The sequence below is a fragment of the Silene latifolia genome, chromosome 6 (assembly GCF_048544455.1).
Source record: "Silene latifolia isolate original U9 population chromosome 6, ASM4854445v1, whole genome shotgun sequence".
In the NCBI taxonomy this organism is placed as follows: Eukaryota; Viridiplantae; Streptophyta; class Magnoliopsida; order Caryophyllales; family Caryophyllaceae; genus Silene; species Silene latifolia.
Window position 1 is genome coordinate 14,607,148 of NC_133531.1, and position 18,937 is coordinate 14,626,084.

The 18,937-nt window shown below is 38.3% G+C and overlaps 1 protein-coding gene and 1 non-coding gene across 2 annotated transcripts; both read left to right on the forward strand.

Annotated features, from left to right (window-relative positions):
* Positions 1 to 12,074: 12,074 nt before the first annotated feature.
* On the forward strand, positions 12,075 to 12,148 carry TRNAV-AAC (transfer RNA valine (anticodon AAC)). Its single transcript has one exon. It is a non-coding gene; the product is annotated as a tRNA-Val (tRNA).
* Positions 12,149 to 15,998: 3,850 nt separating this feature from the next.
* LOC141587555 (uncharacterized) lies at positions 15,999 to 17,499 on the forward strand. The gene is made up of 3 exons (XM_074409030.1): positions 15,999 to 16,439; positions 16,635 to 17,048; positions 17,155 to 17,499. Exons 1-3 carry the CDS (start codon positions 15,999 to 16,001, stop codon positions 17,497 to 17,499), a joined length of 1,200 nt encoding a protein of 399 aa, XP_074265131.1.
* Positions 17,500 to 18,937: the final 1,438 nt, after the last annotated feature.

Genomic DNA, 18,937 nt, shown 5'->3' on the forward strand with positions numbered 1-18,937 from the left:
CCGGCCACCAAGGTGTATAAGGGTTAGAACATGTAAGAAAAGCTCAAGGGATTGTCTTGGACAAATTGGGAAGCATGGTTTAGGCGTGGCTCCTTTTGCTTCAGTTGGTAACTTGTTAACTTGGTTTATTCTCATTTTATATATGAGATTTGGTTATTGGTGTTCCATTTGTGTTGTGTTGTGAGTTTGGTTTGCTCAAGTTAGTGCTGTAGTAATAGAAATGCAGGTACGAGCAATGAAAAGGATAGGGTAGTATGAAAAACCGAATTTTCATACCAAAATTACAGTAGAATTGGCGACTGAAATGTAATTTTGGCGACTACTTTCAGTTCGCCAAAACAGAGCACCCAAAAAAACCTCCTTGATATGCCAGTGCCAAAGGCGACTCATGGCGATCGAAAGTAGTCGCCAAATTGGCGACTGAAGGCAAAGTAGTCGCCAAATTGGCGACTGAGTATCAAGAATGGCGACTGATTTCAGTCGCCAATTTGGCGACTACTTTGCCTATCAGTCGCCATATTGGCGACTACTTTCAGTCGCCAATTTGGCTATTTGGCGACTACTTAGTCGATCGCCAATTTTAGCGATCGACTTGATCGCCCGATTTCCAATTGGCGACTAAGTGTTGCTACAAGACTCGCGACCAATTTCAATCGCCATTTTCCTTTTAGCGATTTCGATTTATTTGCCAAACGTAGTCGCCCGAAACAGGATTTCTTGTAGTGTATTGATTCGATTTTTCTATTTCTAGCATCAATAGTCAACAAATTAAAGCAATTACTTCATGTTACAACAAATATAAGCAAGAATACATCTCTACAAATCGAATTTTCAGAAAAACACCAACACCTTACATGTTTCTAATTGATTAAAAACATAGAAAATAATGAACATTCTTACCTTGAATGATTAGCAAGTAAAAAAGACGAAACAAACAAGAAGAAAACCCAAGAAGCAACATAAAATCACCAAGTTCTTGAGTGAAGATGAGAGATCTAGGGGAAATTAGGGTTTAGATATGAAGGAAAAATAAGAAGGAAGAAGATATGAAAAGGGTATAAGAATCCCGTATAAACCCGTGTACTGTTCACTTACTCGATCGAGTAAGTAGGTTACTCGATCGAGTGGCATCTACTCGATCGAGTTTTCGCTCGCAGTTCCAGCTTTTTCGATCTTATAACTTCTCAATTAGATCGAATGAGGTCTACTCGGTGGAGTATGCACTCGTACTCGGTCAAGTAAGGTTAGGTATTCGGTCAAAAGTTACAACTTTAGTTAACGATTCCTTCAAAACAACAACTCGTGTCGATTCCAAGGTATATTTGGAAGTCGTCACAGATTATTTCATTCATTCACGACACATTATTACTACTCAAATGTAACTCAACTACCTCATCCGAGTATCACATATATCATTCCATTCTATCACAAACCTTATGCAAGACAATTCACCATACCATTAACTTATTCATACATACAATCATCACAGTACTTCCCATTTACTTAAGCATTTGCAAATCCGACTATCCAACACACACACATATATATATATATATATATATATATATATATATATATATAGAGAGAGAGAGAGAGAGAGAGAGAGAGAGAGAGAAGGGTTCTTATAAGGCCTTGATACCATTTAAGGCCCTAAGTCCTTATAAGAACCCTTGGATGGAAGGGATGGAGGGATGAGATTACATCTCAATGGAAGGCCACAAATTGATCTCCCCTAATTAGCTTCCTAACTCAATTAATCTCCCTTCTTAATCCTCCTCATTCTCATAACCCCTCTCATCCATTCATTCACCCCTTTCAATATATAGTGGAGTTCTAATGAGTCCACCTATGGCCATTGAGTCCCTAAGTCTCTCTAAGGGCCATTGGATGGACTCAGTGAATGGTTGAGATGAAATTGATTAAGGGCTATTAAAAAGGAAAGGAAAAAAATGTGGATGGTTGAGATTGAAAATAACCAAAAAAAATTATCACTAATCAAATTTCTATACACTAATTAATTTTTCTTTCTCTCTCTAGCCCCTAATTAATCAGTTTTGAGTTTCAGATTTCAGGAGTGTAAATGTAATCACTACAAAAAAAACGCGGCTTAGTGACGGGCATACCGACGGAAAAAAGAGGCCGTCAGAAAACACAGGTTACTGACGGATTTTGACGGAAATTCCGTCGGTAACTTTTCCTGACGGAAATTCCGTCACTTATAATTGGCGCGTTGACAAAGTCAATGGCGCTAAAAAACATGTGACGGAATTTCCGTCAGTAATTGCAAAAAACTGACGGAATTTCCGTCATTGCCATTCACACGCAACAATGGAATACAGCTGGAAAACATTTAGGATATCTGACGGAAATTCCGTCAGTTATTTTTAATTACTGACGAAAATTCCGTCAGTGGGTCAAGATATTTGAATCTAGTGTGTGACAGGTTGTCACAATAATAGATATACTGACGGAAATTCCGTCAGTAATTCCAAAACGCTGACGAAAATTTCGTCAGTGGGCCAATTATTGTGATGTGTATAGTCACTTGAATTATTGTTCTGATAAAGTGGCCTATGACGGATTTTCCGTCAGTAAAATAGAAATACTGACGGATTTTCCGTCAGGATTTTTATTTAACCGACGGAATTTCCGTCAGATGTCTCTATTATCTGAAACACGCGATGAGTTTCCCCTTCACTTTACCAAAATTCCTCCAAATCAATTAAAATCGCCTTAACCCTAACCTCCTTAAAACCCGACACCACCACCACCCTCCTCCACTTCCGGCGCCATCACCACCACCACCAACACCACCACGCCATCGCCGTCACTATAAGGTAATTATCTTTATCTTTTTTTCCTCTCTCCTTTATCTTTTTCCTTCTCCTTCATCTTTTTCCTTCTCCTTTTCTTATTTTTTTTTTGTCCATAGCCGCCGCCGCCGACCCCCTGCCGCCGACTGCCCCCTTCTTTTTCATTTTTTTCCTTTGTCAAGTTAATTAGGTATTTCTCCTTTTAATATTTTTAATTAGTTTAATTAATTTAGATTATTAGTTATTGTTTTAATTGTTATTGAAAAAGGGTTGGTGTTGATGCATGTTGACTTAGGATAGAAGCCAATGTTGTGACGGATGTTTGTTGTTAATTTTTAATGTATGCATGTTGACTTAAGATAGCAATGTAATTTTATTGTTAAAAATTTGAATTATTGTTAATAATATTTTTAAAAATTGGAATTTTTGTAAATTAGATTATTGTTAAATGTTAATTAGAATAGATATGAATTAGACTAGATATGTAAAATGAAAAATAAATCATGTTAGTTTATGTTAATTGAAAAAGTAGTTATTGTTGTATGTTTTGTTTTTAATATTGTTAAAATTATTGTTCATATTGACCTAGTACCCGTTCAAAAATTACTCACTAGGAGTAATTTTTGAATAGTCCCCGTTTTGGGACTGTCTTTGTACGCTTTAAGTCACTTAGGTAGTAAACATATGCTTGTGATTTGTTAATGAGAAAAGAGTTTGGTGACAATTCCTTTAATGTTCTCTAAATGCACGTGTAGAGTAATTATTTATTCTACATTGTGTATTTGGAGAACGGATGGGAATTGCTTTTAATTTTTTCCTCATTATTAAATCACAAGTACATGTTTGCTAGTGACTTGAAACGTACATTGATGGGTTTAGGTTGGAGTGATAAGGACCCAATTCAAAGAAATACAATATTTATATTGGTTAAAATGTTAAATTATTGTGTATTATTCTTGATTTTGATTGTTGTTAGGTTATTATCCTTTTTAATGACATATATAAATGTGTAGATACATAATAACATGAAAAGATTAGAATGGCAGTGGATATATGAAATATTAGACGAAAAAAGAAACCCAAGAAAGCATTTGCAGAGGGGGTGAAAGAGTTTATTAAATTCGCGGAAGGAAGAAGTGAGTACAAGAATTTAGGTGAAATGAGGTGTCCGTGTAAGAAATGCAAAAACCTAGGTTTTAAAAGGAAAGCAGATGTTCAAATTCATCTTTGGTCGTATGGTTTCGCCGACAATTATTATGTATGGCCATATCACGGTGAGAAACTACCTAGTACAAATGCTAGTGAGAATCCTTACCCTGAGTTTGTGGAAAATGCATTGCGTGATACCGTTGACCAAATTTTGGAGGATCGACTTAATCCCGATGACCTTAACGATGAAGAAGTGCGTTATGAAACCCCGAACCCCCAAGTTTCTTCGTTCTTTAAAATGTTAGAGCAAGCCGAACAGCCGGTGTTTGAGGGAAGTGATATGAGTTTGTTGCAAGCAGCTGCTAGGTTGTTATCACTCAAATATGAGAACAACATATCTCTTAGATGCGCTAATGATTTTGTGTTGTTCATTGGTGACATAATTCCAAAGGAAAATCAAATGGCGCGCAATTTTAATGAGATTAAAAAAGTTCTGAAGGGACTCCAACTTCCCCATGAAAAGATTGATGCATGTCTCAATGGATGCATGCTTTTCTGGGAGGAAAATTCTAATCTTGAAGAATATACAAAGTGTCGTGCATCTCGGTATAAAGGTAAAAAGAATTCAAGTGAGAGGCGAATTTCATGTAAACAAATAACGTATTTCCCTCTTGCGCCAAGGTTACAACGACTATATGCAACCAAGCACATAGCAGGTGAGATGAGTTGGCACTACAAAAACTCTCGATTAAGAGAAAGGAGGACAATGGCACATCCAAGTGATGGAGAAGCGTGGAAGCATTTCGATAGAGAGAATCCAGATTTTGCAAGTGAACCCCGGAATGTTAGGCTAGGTTTGTGTACGGATGGATTTCAACCTTTTGGGCAGTTTGGGACGAAATACTCTTGTTGGCCCGTGATTGTGACTCCGTACAACTTACCTCCTTAGCTATGCATGAAGAGACAATTTATGTTCTTATCTGTGCTAGTTCCCGGTCCTAAGAACCCTAAGTCAAATTTAGATGTTTTCCTCCAACCGTTGATCAAAGAGTTGAAACAACTTTGGGAAACCGGCGTGGACACCTACGATGTCTCTAAGAAACAAAATTTTCAATTAAAGGCTGCATTAATGTGGACGATCAACGATTTCCCGGCATATGGCATGCTTTCTGGTTGGTCCACAAGTGGATATCGTGCCTGTCCTTATTGTCCAGAAAATGATCATAGATCTTTTTGGCTTAAAAATAGCAAAAAGGTTTGTTGGTTTGATTGTCACCGTGAGTTCTTAAGACCTGACCATCCTTTCCGCGACAATTGTAAGCATTTTCTTAAAAACAGAAAAACTGAGAATCACATAGCCGCATCGAAACTAACGGGCGATGAAGTGTAGGAATCCGTAAAAGACTTGCCTAAAATAGTTGATGCTTCTGATCAAGAATTGAAAAGATTGAAAGATCAGAATGAAGGTTGGTGGAAACAAAGTATATTCGGGAACTTCCCCTCGGAAAACGTTCTTTGATTCGACACAACTTAGACGTTATGCACATTGAGAAATTTTTTTTTGAACAACTTATCAACACCATGATGGATGTACCAGGTAAAACTAAATTTGGCCCTAAGGGTAAAGATGACTTTAATGAACTTTGCTATAAACGGCCCACATCATCTAGGTTTGTTTTATCAACCGCGGAGAAAAAGGCTCTATGTGACTGGGTTGCTAATTTAAAATTCCCGGATGATTATGCTTCAGATTTGAGTCGGTGTGTTGACCATAAAAAGATGGTCTTACATTCCATGAAAAGTCATGATTGTCATGTCTTTATGAAACGAGTACTCCCCATTGCCTTGAAAGAGTTGCTCCCAACAGGTCCTTGGAATGCAATAACTGACATAAGCCAATTTTTTAGAGACCTGTGTACTTCTACGATTAGAGTTGATTCTATCGAACGTCTGGAGTCAAACATTGCGGAGATAATATGCAAGTTAGAGAAGATATTTCACCCGTCTTTTTTCAGTTCCATGGAGCATTTGCCTCTTCACCTACCTTATGAAGCGAAAGTTGGAGGACCTGTTCAATATCGATGGATGTATCCATTTGAGAGATTTCTTAATCATTTAAAAAAAAAGATTGGCAACAAAGCTCGGGTGGAGGGTTCAATATGCAACGCTTTTTTGTTAGAGGAAATTTCAAATTTCTGTTCTTTTATTTCGAAGATCACATTGACACAAAAGCAAAAGACTTAGATGTTGGTGTAAATTCCGATGACCAGTTGAAATCTAAGTTACCTGAGTTATTCAATGATGACATGGGAACTACAACCAGGAAATGTATACGAGAGGTACTTAATCGAGAAAGAGTATGAAGAAGCTCATTTTTATGTGCTAAGGAACTGTGGAGATTTTTTAGAGACTTATGAAAAGTAAGTTAATACTTCATCATTACTCAATTATTTTTTAATTATCAAATTAGATCGAATTTATAGGTAATACATAACTAAAACATGTTTTCCCTACTTATAGGGAATTTGAGACACATATCAAAATCAATTTTCCTGATGTCACATCCACTGATGATGTTTGGGCATCACATGACAAATGTTTTCCGAAATGATTCCGAAATCAAGTAAGTGATGATACATTTTCTTTCAAATTGAACTACACATTTAGATTTCTTATTAGATATTGAAAAAATTATAACAACTTAATTAACATTTTATTTATTCATAGGTTCATAGATTGAAGGATCATCTAATAATAGCTTTAGCATTGGGTCCTAGTAACATGGTGAAGTCTTGGAGACGGTATTCCATCAACGGCTATAAGTTTCGAGCTTTTAAGGAGGGAGTTGATGTTTCGAAGTCTACGTTAAGCAATGGGGTTTCTGTGAATTCAACTGAAGGGTTGGACTACTATGGAACCCTAAATGAAGTAATTGAGCTTTCTTATTATGCCGAGCAAAGGGTTTATAGGGTTATATTGTTTAAATGTGATTGGCTTGATAATTCCTCACAAGGACTTAGTATCCATAAGGTTTATGGACTTGTAGATGTAAACGAGAAAAAGAAACTTCGTGGACATAACCCATTTGTGGCAGCTTTTCAAGTCGATCAAGTTTGTTATACTCCTTATCCAACCATTAAGAAAGGTAATCAAGGTATTCAGTGGTCCGCGGTTTTTAAAATCAAGGCAAGATCACAATTTGATGCTCCTATTGAAGAAAGTGTCTTTCAAGAAGATGTTGTTGTGAATGATCACTCAATTTCACCGATTTTGTTGGAAGATATAGAGGGTGAAGATGTATACGAAGTGGCAGTGGAAAGAGGTCAAGGGGAATATGACAGAGACATCGGAGAAGAAGGGGATGAAGATGAAGTTGAAGAACTTATTAGATACGAAAATGAGGAATCAGAGGAAGAAGTAGGAGTGCTTTTTTCAGATGATGAACCTGTTTTGATTTGTAGTGACAGTGATAGTGAGGAGGGCTAGTTGTAATTGTACAATTATTAATACATTTGTAAAAAAGTTAAAGTTTAAACATTCAATAAAATTTGCCCTCCGTTTTTAATTACTTGTCGTTCTAGCCTATTTGGTTTTTTGTTTTATACATGTCGCTTTAGCTTAACATCAATAGTGTGTTTCAATTTCCAAGGTTTGGTTATAAGAAACCTCTCAATTCAGCCAATAAAATGCATTAAAGAAGAGGCAAGTGGTAATTAGTTCACAGTTTTCCATTGGACACATGAACACCAAATAAAACAATAATAGTAAAAAGTAGTATAGTTGCAAATCTTAATTTGTGTGAATCAAGTTAAAACGATATATACCCTGTTTTTCATAGTTAGTGTTTGTTTCAATTGTTTATATATACCCTGTAGAAATGGTTGATTTGAACTAACGAGTTTTTCTTTGAACTACCAATTTGAATTGTTTTCATGCAGTGATTATGCCGAACATTTTTCGCCGTGTTTTTGGGAGCAATAGTAATGCATCTCAACATGATCGGGAGGACGAGGAGGTTGAGGATGAGGAAGATCCTGATCCTCCATCACGAAGACAGGAGGACATGCAGGTGACTCTCTCATCGGCCCGTGCTCGGCCAGATCATTTTTGGTAAGTTTATGTTAATTTTTTTATTTTTAAAACTTAACATTTACAGTTTTAATTTCAAATATTTATGTGTTTTTCAGGTAGGATGACGAACCAATCAAGAAATATGTTACTTGGTCGTTCACCCGTAACACAGGAGATGAGTACTTCACTAGGTGGGGTGAAGCGAGTAACGCACAGCGTCAGAAGATGTGGAATTACTTTGCGGTAATTATGTTTTTCAATAATAATTTTCTTAAATTTATAATAATTTTCTTAAGTTTATAAGAATTTTCTTAAGTTTTATATAACTAATTTCACACTTGTTTTTGAAACAAACTCATGTAAGATCCATTGATCCTGAATATGATCCTGTGCCTGAGTGGCAGTCGAGGGTAACGAGGCGGATTACCACTCTTATTAATGGACTAAAATATAATAAGAAAAAGCCAAAGTGGGTGCCTGTTACTTGGTGGGAGAACCTTAGGAATAGGCCACAAGATCCTACTTTTGCCAAACATTCGAAAATCAACACGGCAAATAGGAAGTCGGGTGGTAAAGATGGGAAAGCATTGGGCAACCACACTCTTGGTCGGAAGAGTTGCTCTGATGCTTTCAAGAAATTGGTAAGTATTGTTTATATTGCTTTTAAAAAGTGGTTAATATATATGATTGACAAATATATACTTGATTTTACTTGTTTCCATATTAATTTCGTGGTCAAGAGGCCAACCCCACAAGTTGTTCACGAAGACAAAGAAAAATAAGAAGGGCGAGTGGGTTAACCCTCGAGCGGCTGAGATTGACGTAAGTTTTTGTATTCAATTTAATATTTATTTTTATTACAAAGAACGATAATATCTTTCTTATAAAGATAGGTATATATATATATATATATATATATATATATATATATATATATATATATATATATATATATATATAGAGAGAGAGAGAGAGAGAGAGAGAGAGAGAGAGAGAGAGAGAGGGGAGTTCTAATGAGTCCAACATGTGCCATTGAGTCCATAAGTCTCTCTAAGGGTCATTGGATGGCCTCAATGAATGGTTGAGATGAATTTGATTAGAGGCCATTAAAAAGAAAAGGAAAAAAATGTGGATGGTTGGATTGAGATGGATGGTTGAGATTGAAAATTACCAAAAAAATTATCATTAATCAAATTTCTATACACTAATTAATTTTTCTTTCTCTCTCTAGCCCCTAATTAATCAGTTTTGAGTTTCAGATTTCAGAAGTGTAAATGTAATGTTTTATGAGTTTTACAAGTGTAAATGTGATGTTTTACGAGTGTAAATGTAACATTTTAAGAGTGTAAATTTGATTTTTTGTGACGGAAATTTTGAATTTATATAATTTTAACATTTTACAAGTGTAAATGTGATGCTTTACGAGTGTAAATGTAACATTTTACGAGTGTAAATTTGATTTTTTGTGACGGAAATTTTGAATTTATATAATTTTAACATTTTACAAGTGTAAATTTGATATTTTACGAGTGTAAATGTAACATTTTAAGAGTGTAAATTTGATTTTTTTTGATTTTTTGTGGCGGAAATTTTGAATTTATATAATTTTAACATTTTACAAGTGTAAATGTGATGTTTTACGAGTGTAAATGTAACATTTTAAGAGTGTAAATTTGATTTTTTGTGACGGAAATTTTGAATTTATATAATTTTAACGTTTTACAAGTGTAAATTTGATGTTTTACGAGTATAAATGTAACATTTTACGAGTGTAAATTTGATTTTTTTGTGACGGAAATTTTGAATTTTTATAATTTTAACATTTTACAAGTGTAAATTTGATGTTTTACGAGTGTAAATGTAACATTTTAAGAGTGTAATTTTTTTTTTTTTTTTTTTTGTGGCGAAAATTTTGAATTTATATAATTTTAACATTTTACGAGTGTAAATGTGATGTTTTACGAGTGTAAATGTAGTATTTTAAGTGTAAATTTGAAGGTTTTAGAGTGTAAATTTGGTTCTTTGAGTGTGACTTTGGTCCTTTGTAAGTGGAACTTTGGTCCTTTATGAATAAAACTTTAGTCCGACTACCAACAAACACCACCACCGCCGTCCTCCACCACCAACTCATATCCACAAAAAATACGAGTGCAAATTTATATAATTTTAACGAGTGTAAATGTAAAGAGATACGAGTGTAAATGTAAAGTAATATGAGTGTAAATGTAAAGAAATATGAGTGTAAATGTAAAGAGATACAAGTGTAAATGTAAAGAAATATGAGTGTAAAGGTAAAGAAATATGAGTGCAAATCTGAAAAATGCGTGTAAATGTAAAGAAATATGAGTGTAAATGTAAAGAAGTACGATTGTAAATGTAAAAAAATATGAGTAATAATAAATATATTTATTAGATCTAAGAATAAAAATCATAATAATACGATATACGAGTGTAAATGTAAAGAAATATGAGTGTAAATGTAAAGAAATACGAGTGTAAATCTGAAAAATGCGTGTAAATATAAAGAAATATGAGTGTAAATGTACAGAAATACGAGTGTAAATGTAAAGAAATATGAGTATAATAAATATGTTTATTAGATCTAAGAATAAAAATTATGATAATACGATTTTTTTTTCAAAAATCTTCTATATATTTATTAGATCTACGAATGTAGATTTAATAAAATACGAGTGTAAATCTGAAAAATAAATATAACTTTAATAAAATACAAGTGTTTTTTTCTTTACATTTACACTTGTAAATCTGAAAAATGAGACCAACACCAAAACTGTCCTCTTTCACCTACCCACACAAACATGATATTTGTGAGATCTGGAAAAAGAACCAAAGAAAAATGAAAGAGGAACCCACAAGACAATATATTAATCTGAAAAAAAAAATAAAACTACTTTAAAACACCAGATCTACAAGTATAAAACAACAACAGACAAAAATAAAATTACTTTAAAAACAAAATATTCTACTAATCTAAAAAAAAAAAAAAAAATTGAAACAGCAGACGTACAACAACAACAACAAACAATAAGAAATTTTTTTGAAATCTCAAAAAAAAAAAAAAAAAAAGAGATGCGAAGGAGGGAGGCGGCGTGAGGGCGGCGAGGTGAGGGCAGCGTGGTGGTATGGTGTGAGTGAGGCCCAGATCTGAAAAAAGGTGAGGAGGCGACCGGGAATGGTGGTGAGTGTGGCTGTGGTGGTTGTGGTGTTGGAGTGGCGGCTGTAGTAGTTGTGGTGTTGGAGGTGCTGTTGTGGTGGGGTCGGGAAATGGTGGTGGTTGTGGTTGTTGGAGGAGGTTCGTGGGCTGTAGTGGGGTCGGGAAATGGTGGTGGCTGTGGTGGGGTTGTTTCTGGCAGTGATTGGTGGGCTGTGGTCGTGGTTTGGTGGAAAGGTGGGTTACGGGTTTGTGGGTGGTAATGGTTGGTGGGTGGCGGTGGTTGCGGGTTGGTGGGTTGCGGGTTGGTGGGTGGCGGCTGGTGCGTGGTTGTGGCGGGATTGTGGTGGTTTTGGTCGGATTTTTGGGTGATTTATTTTTTGGGAGACTGAGGGAGAAGAAGAGGGAGAAGAGTGTCGGGGTGGTTGACGTGGTGGTGGGGCTGCGGTGTTTAGGGTGGTTGACGTGGTGGTTGGTGTGAGACGGAAGTGGTTTTTTTTTGTGTTTTGATTTTATTTGGGTTTTAGTGAGAGGATTTTTGGGAGGTTTTGATTTTATTTGGTGGAATGATATTTGTGGGATAGGAGAGAGAAGTGAGTGGAAAAAGAAAGGTTATATAGTGAAATTAAGGGTTGATTAGTGATGGTAGTGAGAGGAAGTGTTTAATTAGCATTTATCCCCTACTTTTTACACTAATCCCTTGCTTTTCCTCTTCAATCTCAACCCTCCATCCCATCTTTTCAATGGCTCTTAAGAGGACTTATGGACTCAATGGATTTTGGTGGACTCACTTGATCCTTCTTCTATATATATATGTGTGTGTGTGTGTGTGTGTGTAAGTAATTAAATCTAAAAATTGGACCAACGAAGGTGTCGTGGTGTAGTTGGTTATCACGTCAGTCTAACACACTGAAGGTCTCCGGTTCGAGTCCGGGCGACGCCACTATTTTTTTCCGCTTTTCCATTCTTGTGTTCCCCGGGCCTCACCATTTGACTACCTTTTAATGGGCAGAAGTGTCCAAAATGAAACCATCTACAATGCACTCCCACTTCCTAAATGAAATGTGATCTTTTACCGTCTTCATAGTTCATCCATGATATCGCGTTATTCGTAACTGACTTCATCCACACCTCCAGGGGTATTCATCAAGGTCAAGATCAAGTTGCCAATTTGCAACCATAATCAACTTTGATGGTGGGTGATTTTAGCGTTATTTGTCCTTTAATTTTGATTTTATATTTTTACTTATTATATTTATACTTTATTTATTTTTTGTCAAGTTTATATATGTATCTTGTGTCCCATATCGGAAGATTTATTTTTAAACGTTAGTTTATAATACAGTTGATCACAAAGCTAGCACCCATTTACAATAGGTGGGTAACATTACAACTCAAAAACATTTGATCATGACTTCCTTAGACAAATTAAAGTCTAGCCATCCATCAAGGGTGGACTAGTATTGTTTTTTTTTTTAAATAACACAATTGGCCTTGCATTCTCATTTTAGTCGGGTTTGGACTAGTATTTTTTTTCTTTTTTTTTTAGACAACTCCATTGCCCTTGCATTCTCATTTCAGTCGGGTTTGCGTTTGCTCGGCTTAGGTTAAGTCAATTCAAGCATGTCATATATTTGAGTTGGAATGACATCCGTCAAGGGTGGACTAGTATTTTTTATTTTTTTTTAAACAACTCGATTACCCTTACATTCTTATTTCAGTCGGGTTTGAGTTTGCTCGGCTTAGGTTAAGTCAATTCAAGGATGTCATATAATTGAGTTGGAATGCCATCCGTCAAGGATGGACTAGTAATTTTTTTTTTTTTTTAAATAACTCGATTGCCTTGCATTCTCATTTTAGTTGGGTTTGGACTAGTATTTTTTTTTAAGCAACTTGATTGCCCTTGCATTCTCATTTCAGTCGGATTTGAGTTTGCTCGGCTTAGGTTAAGTCAATTCAAGAATGTCATATATTTGAGTTGGAATGCCATCCGTCAAAGGTGGACTAGTATTTTTTCTTCTTTTTTTTTTTAAATAACTACATTTCCCTTGCATTCTCATTTCAATTGGGTTTGGACTAGTATTTTTTCTTTTTTTAAACAACTCGATTGCCCTTGCGTTCTCATTTCAGTCGGGTTTGAGTTTGTTCGGCTTAGGTTAAGTCAATTCAAGCATGTCATATATTTGAGTTGGAATGGTTGCTTTTGGATACTCATCACTTTTGACATTTTTTTTCATTGTTTCAAACGGATTTATTAGTAAATTTGACCTAAAGAAAAATATACGGAGTAATTTGCAAATTGTGTGTTTGATAAACGACATTACTAATACTCTATATTAATGCAAAATTCTATAAAAAAAATTTTCCACAGCAAATTTTTTTGACTATCTAAGGGATAAATATTTTAAATTAACATGGAATTATATTTCGACTATTGAGAGAAGCTTAAAAATTGAAACAAGGAAATGTCATATTTTCGACTTACAAAGTAGACGAACTAAGTGGAAATTACTTATTGGAAAACACTTGTTCAAACTTTTATAATACCCTTTCGTCCCGGTCACTTGTTTACAGGATAAATTTGGGCATCAACGACTATTATTGTTCACATATCATCCAATAATAATTGACGGGTGTGAAAAGACTAATAACTTGTTCTATGAAAAAGAAGGTTATAAAATATAAGTAGAGTTTTTTTTTTCACAATCAATGTGGGACTACGATAATGGATTTTGCTGCTTCCATATTATAATTCGTGCATGTCATTTCATAGCTAGAAAACTTATTCATGCTATGTGACTCACTCTCCCCACCTTTGGTTTTTCCTATTGAAATGGGTTAATGGGCAATCCGCCGAATTACAATTATTCAACCAACGTTGGTGTTACATACTACGTATTGAGTAGTGTTTGGTTAATTTTTTACCATAAATTTATCCAGTGATGTGGCAGTAGATAATTGGCACAATACAATGACAACATATCGATGACGTGGCAAGTAAATATCTCAAGCAAAAAGAACACAAACTGAAGTCCAAGCAAGCTGAGTCAAATCCATAAAACTCGGTCAAGTAACAGATCCCACAAAAATAGGGAAGTTGAGCAAAAATAGGAAGTAGGCGTTGAGGAGGAGCGGGTCAAAAGAAGCATCTATAAATATCTGCAAGAGACAAACAACATGGGGCATTCAATCATTCACTCACTCACACTTCAAACCTCTACTTCATAAAATTATCATTCATCGTCATATAAGAGCATTAGACTTTATTTCCGTCATAATTGTATCATTACGTTGTTCCTCCTCAGTACCCCAGAAGTCATAGTGCATACATTTGGCGAGATACCGACTCTCCCTGCGGTTTTTCCCACATTTGGGTTTTCAGCGTCACCATTTTGTTGTGTCCTTTACTTTTTTGCATTTCTTATTTTGTTCCTTCAGTTTACGAGTTCAAGCACAACACCCCAAATCGACTAACAATAGACCGCTTTAACCCACATAAAGACAAAGTAACTATTAGGTAATTTTTTACCAAAACAGTTTGGCGCCCACTGTGGGGCATAGTGGACATATTACAAGTCAAACTTCCAAGCAATACGTTCAAACATGTCAGGATCCAACCAGAACACCTCTAGTGCCCCAGGTTCCACCTCCAGCATTCTAGGTTCCACCTCTAGTGCCCAAAGTTCCACCTCCAGCATCCCAGGTTCCACCTCGCAGCCATATGTGGTGCGGACCCTTTCAGTCACAACAGGAATGATAGAACCAGCAGCCCTCGTCAGCAGGATGCCCACCACCAGCCGACCCGACCAAGGTAACCTCGACGGCTAAGCCACCATATTCACCTAGAATCTCGGATGGGGCGGGAGGAGAGCGTCAAGTAGGGTGCCAGGATCTCCCAGCTAGACAAAGTCCAGCTGGGAGAATAGCCTAGTCAGATCAGGAGGAGCATCGGTGGTTCTTCAGCATCCTGGAACAACACCACCAGATGCGTGGCAGCAGCTACTCCAAGGCATGAGTACTTTGCGCCGTGCCATGGAGAGCTTACGGAAGGACGGTGAGATCTGCAAAAAGATAATCGAGGCCTTGAAAGATAAGATGGATGCGGCGTCGCGAGTAGAGAACCCCGCCAGAGACGGCGAGCAAACGCCGGATCGGGAAGCGCTCGGGGGAAACAGGGAAGACTCTTCCCGCATGATTTGGTGACAAGGCTAGACCTGGGAGTGGTATCGCAGCTGGGAGTGCCGCCGCAGCCAATGATGATACCTCCACCGGGGGTACTATCGCCACCAGGGGTGACGCCACCACCAAGGATGACGCCTCCACCAGGAACGACATTAGGGACAATTGAACCACTGGGATTAGGGGCCTTAACACCTAGTTTGTCCCCACCATTCAGCAGCACACTGCCCGTATTGGGAAATACCCAAGGCAAACCTTTAGCAAACAGCGCTCCCATAGGAGCAAGTGCATACACACAGCAGGCTCTGGATGTACAGTTTAGGCCCATTATGAACGCAACCCCGTTCCCGGACAGCTACGTTGTTCCACCATACGTCATAGGGGGAACGCCAGTAATCGGTTATCCCTTTGGCTTTTATTCGCTAGTCCATAACACACCTATGGGAACGAGCACCTCAGTGGAATAGAAACTACAGGAACTCAGGGCTATGCTCAGCAAGGTTCCAGGAACGCCTCGTCCAATGGAGATAGCAGCACCAGAGAGTTATGCCGATTCGCCCTTTGTCGATAGCATAGCACTCGTCAGCGTACCAAAATGATTCACTCCACCAACCATGACCCTGTACGATGGGACAACTGATCCGTTGGACTATGTCAACCAGTACAAACAAAATATGATGGTAGTAACGGCAACTGGTTCCCTCAAAGAGGCGTGCATGTGCAAAGGCTTCGGGTCAACCCTGTCAGGGGTAGTACTACAGTGGTTCGTATGTTTGCCCAACAAGTCCATCTCCACCTTCGTAGATCTGGTTAATGTCTTTAACCAACAATTCGCCAACAGTCGCAAGCCAGAGAAACAAACGAGTGACCTGTACAAGATGGTCCAGAGGTTTGAGGAATCTACTCGGGACTACTTGAACAGGTTTAACAGAGAAAAAGTCTTCATCCCAAAATGTGACATACCAACAGCGGTAGAAGCGTTTAGGCGAGGACTTCACCATGATTTAGATCTTTATAGGGAACTCACCAACTACCCGTGTACCACCTTTGAGGAGGTACAAATGAGCGATGAATGCCATGCGCCTAGAGGAGGATGAGTCCATGAGGGATGTATACGATACGTAACGTACCAACGGGAAAATCACCACGAGTAAAAGAAAGGTGAAAGATCTAAACCATAAATCAAGAACACTATGAACAAAGTTTCAGGAGACATCGATTGGACGGCAAGCGCCAACTTACCTCCCTAGTTGAGTGAGTACGGATTCACCACCGAGCTCGCAGGAGTATTGAAGGCATTGAAGGAGGTCGAACAGAGAGTTAGGTGGCCCAAGAAGCCAGTACCCAGGGAGAACGACAGAAGGGATGCTAGCAAGAGGTGTGAATACCACCATGACATCGGACACAACACGGAGGATTGTGTGGTTCTGTGCAAGGAGATAAAGCACCTTCACGAGGCAGGTTGCCTTGATCATTTACTACCAAAAGGAGCCAAGTCTGGGAAGGTAAACACAGCAGAGCAGGTACTTCTCTCATCACCTCCGTTGTACTCCAAGGTTGTGAATGTTATCACAGGTGGATTAGAGATATGTGGACTGACTTATTCAGCAGCAAAGCGGCGTACAACAGAGACTAAGGGAGACAAACCAGAGTCTTCTTGTCGCGTCAGCAGGAACGACTTGCGTCAGTAACATTCGATGAAACAGACATCCTAAATGAGAGGGAACAACATCACGACGCATTGATTATCACCCTCTCAATAATTCTCAGAACCCTGAAAAACATGGGATTCAGCGAGAAACACTTGCTGAGGAAGGCGGTGCCCCTGGTAGGGTTCAGCGGGGAAACAAAGCACTCTATGGGAGAGATCTTAATCCCACATTCGCTCTAGGAGTTAACAAACAGGTGAGGTACTTGGTCATCGACGGCCCGTCCACTTACAATGTTATTTTTGGCAGGCCCTGTATTCATGAAATGAAAGCGGTACCATCCGCGTACCACTGGAGCCCGAAGTACCCAACACCTTGGGGAGTACAGGAAATACGTGGAGACCAAGAGGAAGCTAGATACTGTTACAAGGATGTTCTCAAACCTACAGCGAGTCCCCCAACATAGCAATTACAGAAGCTGTGCGTCCAGAGGGAGTACATTGAACCCCCGCAGGCAGAACTTGATGAAGTACATCTGGACATACAACGCGCTGAACGAACTGTGCTGGTTGGAGCAGACTGTACAGGTAGTATCCATCAAAAGCTACTTGAGTTTTTGCGTATTAACATGGATTGCTTTGCCTAGTCGCACGATTATATGGTAGGTATTGACCCAAATGTTATAACGCACCGGTTGAACGTTGACACTAGTTATCAGCCAGTACAACAGAAAAGGAGTGAGGTAATCAATCAGGAGGTAGACAATCTGCTGGCAGCAGGAAAGATCAGGGAGCTCAAATACCCATAATGGCTTTCTAAAGTAGTGGTAGTACCCAAGAAAAACAACAAGTGGAGGGTATGCGTGGACTTCACGGACTTGAACAAAGCATGCCCGAAAGATCCCTTCCCATTGCCACGCATAAACGCAATGGTGGATGCAACAGCAGGCTACGAAATGCTCATCTTCCTTGATGCATAGAGTGGGTACAATCAGATCAAGATGCACCCGGATGATCAGGAGAAAACAACCTTCGGATCTGAGAGGGGCATGTACTGCTACAACGTGATGCCGTTCGTCCTCAAGAACGTCGGCTCGACCTACCAACATCTGGTAAACAAAATGTTCAAAGATGAAATTGGAAGAACAATGGAGGTTTACATAGACGATATGGTGGTTAAAGTAAAACAAGCACAACAGCACATGGCCCACTTGGAAAATACCAGTGAAATACTCAGGAAGTACCATATGAAATTGAACCCCCTGAAGTATACCTTCGGAGTGTCTTCCGGAAAATTCTTGGGGTACCTAGTCACCCAGAGGGGGATCGAAGCAAGTACAAAGCAGAGCTGAGCAGTGCTACAACTAAAGTCCTCTCAGAAACCGAAAGATGTTCAAAGACTCACAGGAAGAGTGGCGGCCCTGAACCGGTTCATTTCCAGGTCCTCAGACAGATTTCGGTTGTTCTATGACATTCTCAAAAAAAGCAAAAGGTTCGAGTAGACGGAGGAGCATGAGAAGGCATTTGATGAGCTAAAGAGTTACCTAAGCACACCTCTGTTACTCTTTAAGCCGGAACCAGGAGAACCCTTGTACCTGTACTTATCGTTTACCGAGGTGGCGATCCGCCACTTGATCTTGAAATGTACGGGAGCACGAGGAGCACGAAACTTGTGTACTACATAAGTAAGTCTTTCTTGCTGTAGAGACACTGAGTAAACCTCACTAGAAAAACTCGTCTTAGCACTCGTTATTGCTTCATATAAGTTGCGCCCCTACTTTGAGTCGTCTCACACTATTTCCGTAATCACGAACTACCCCCTGAAAGCTATAATGAGAAAACCTGAACTATCGGGTAGAATGGCTAAGTGGTCAGTCCACTTGAGCGGGTATGACCTGAAATTTG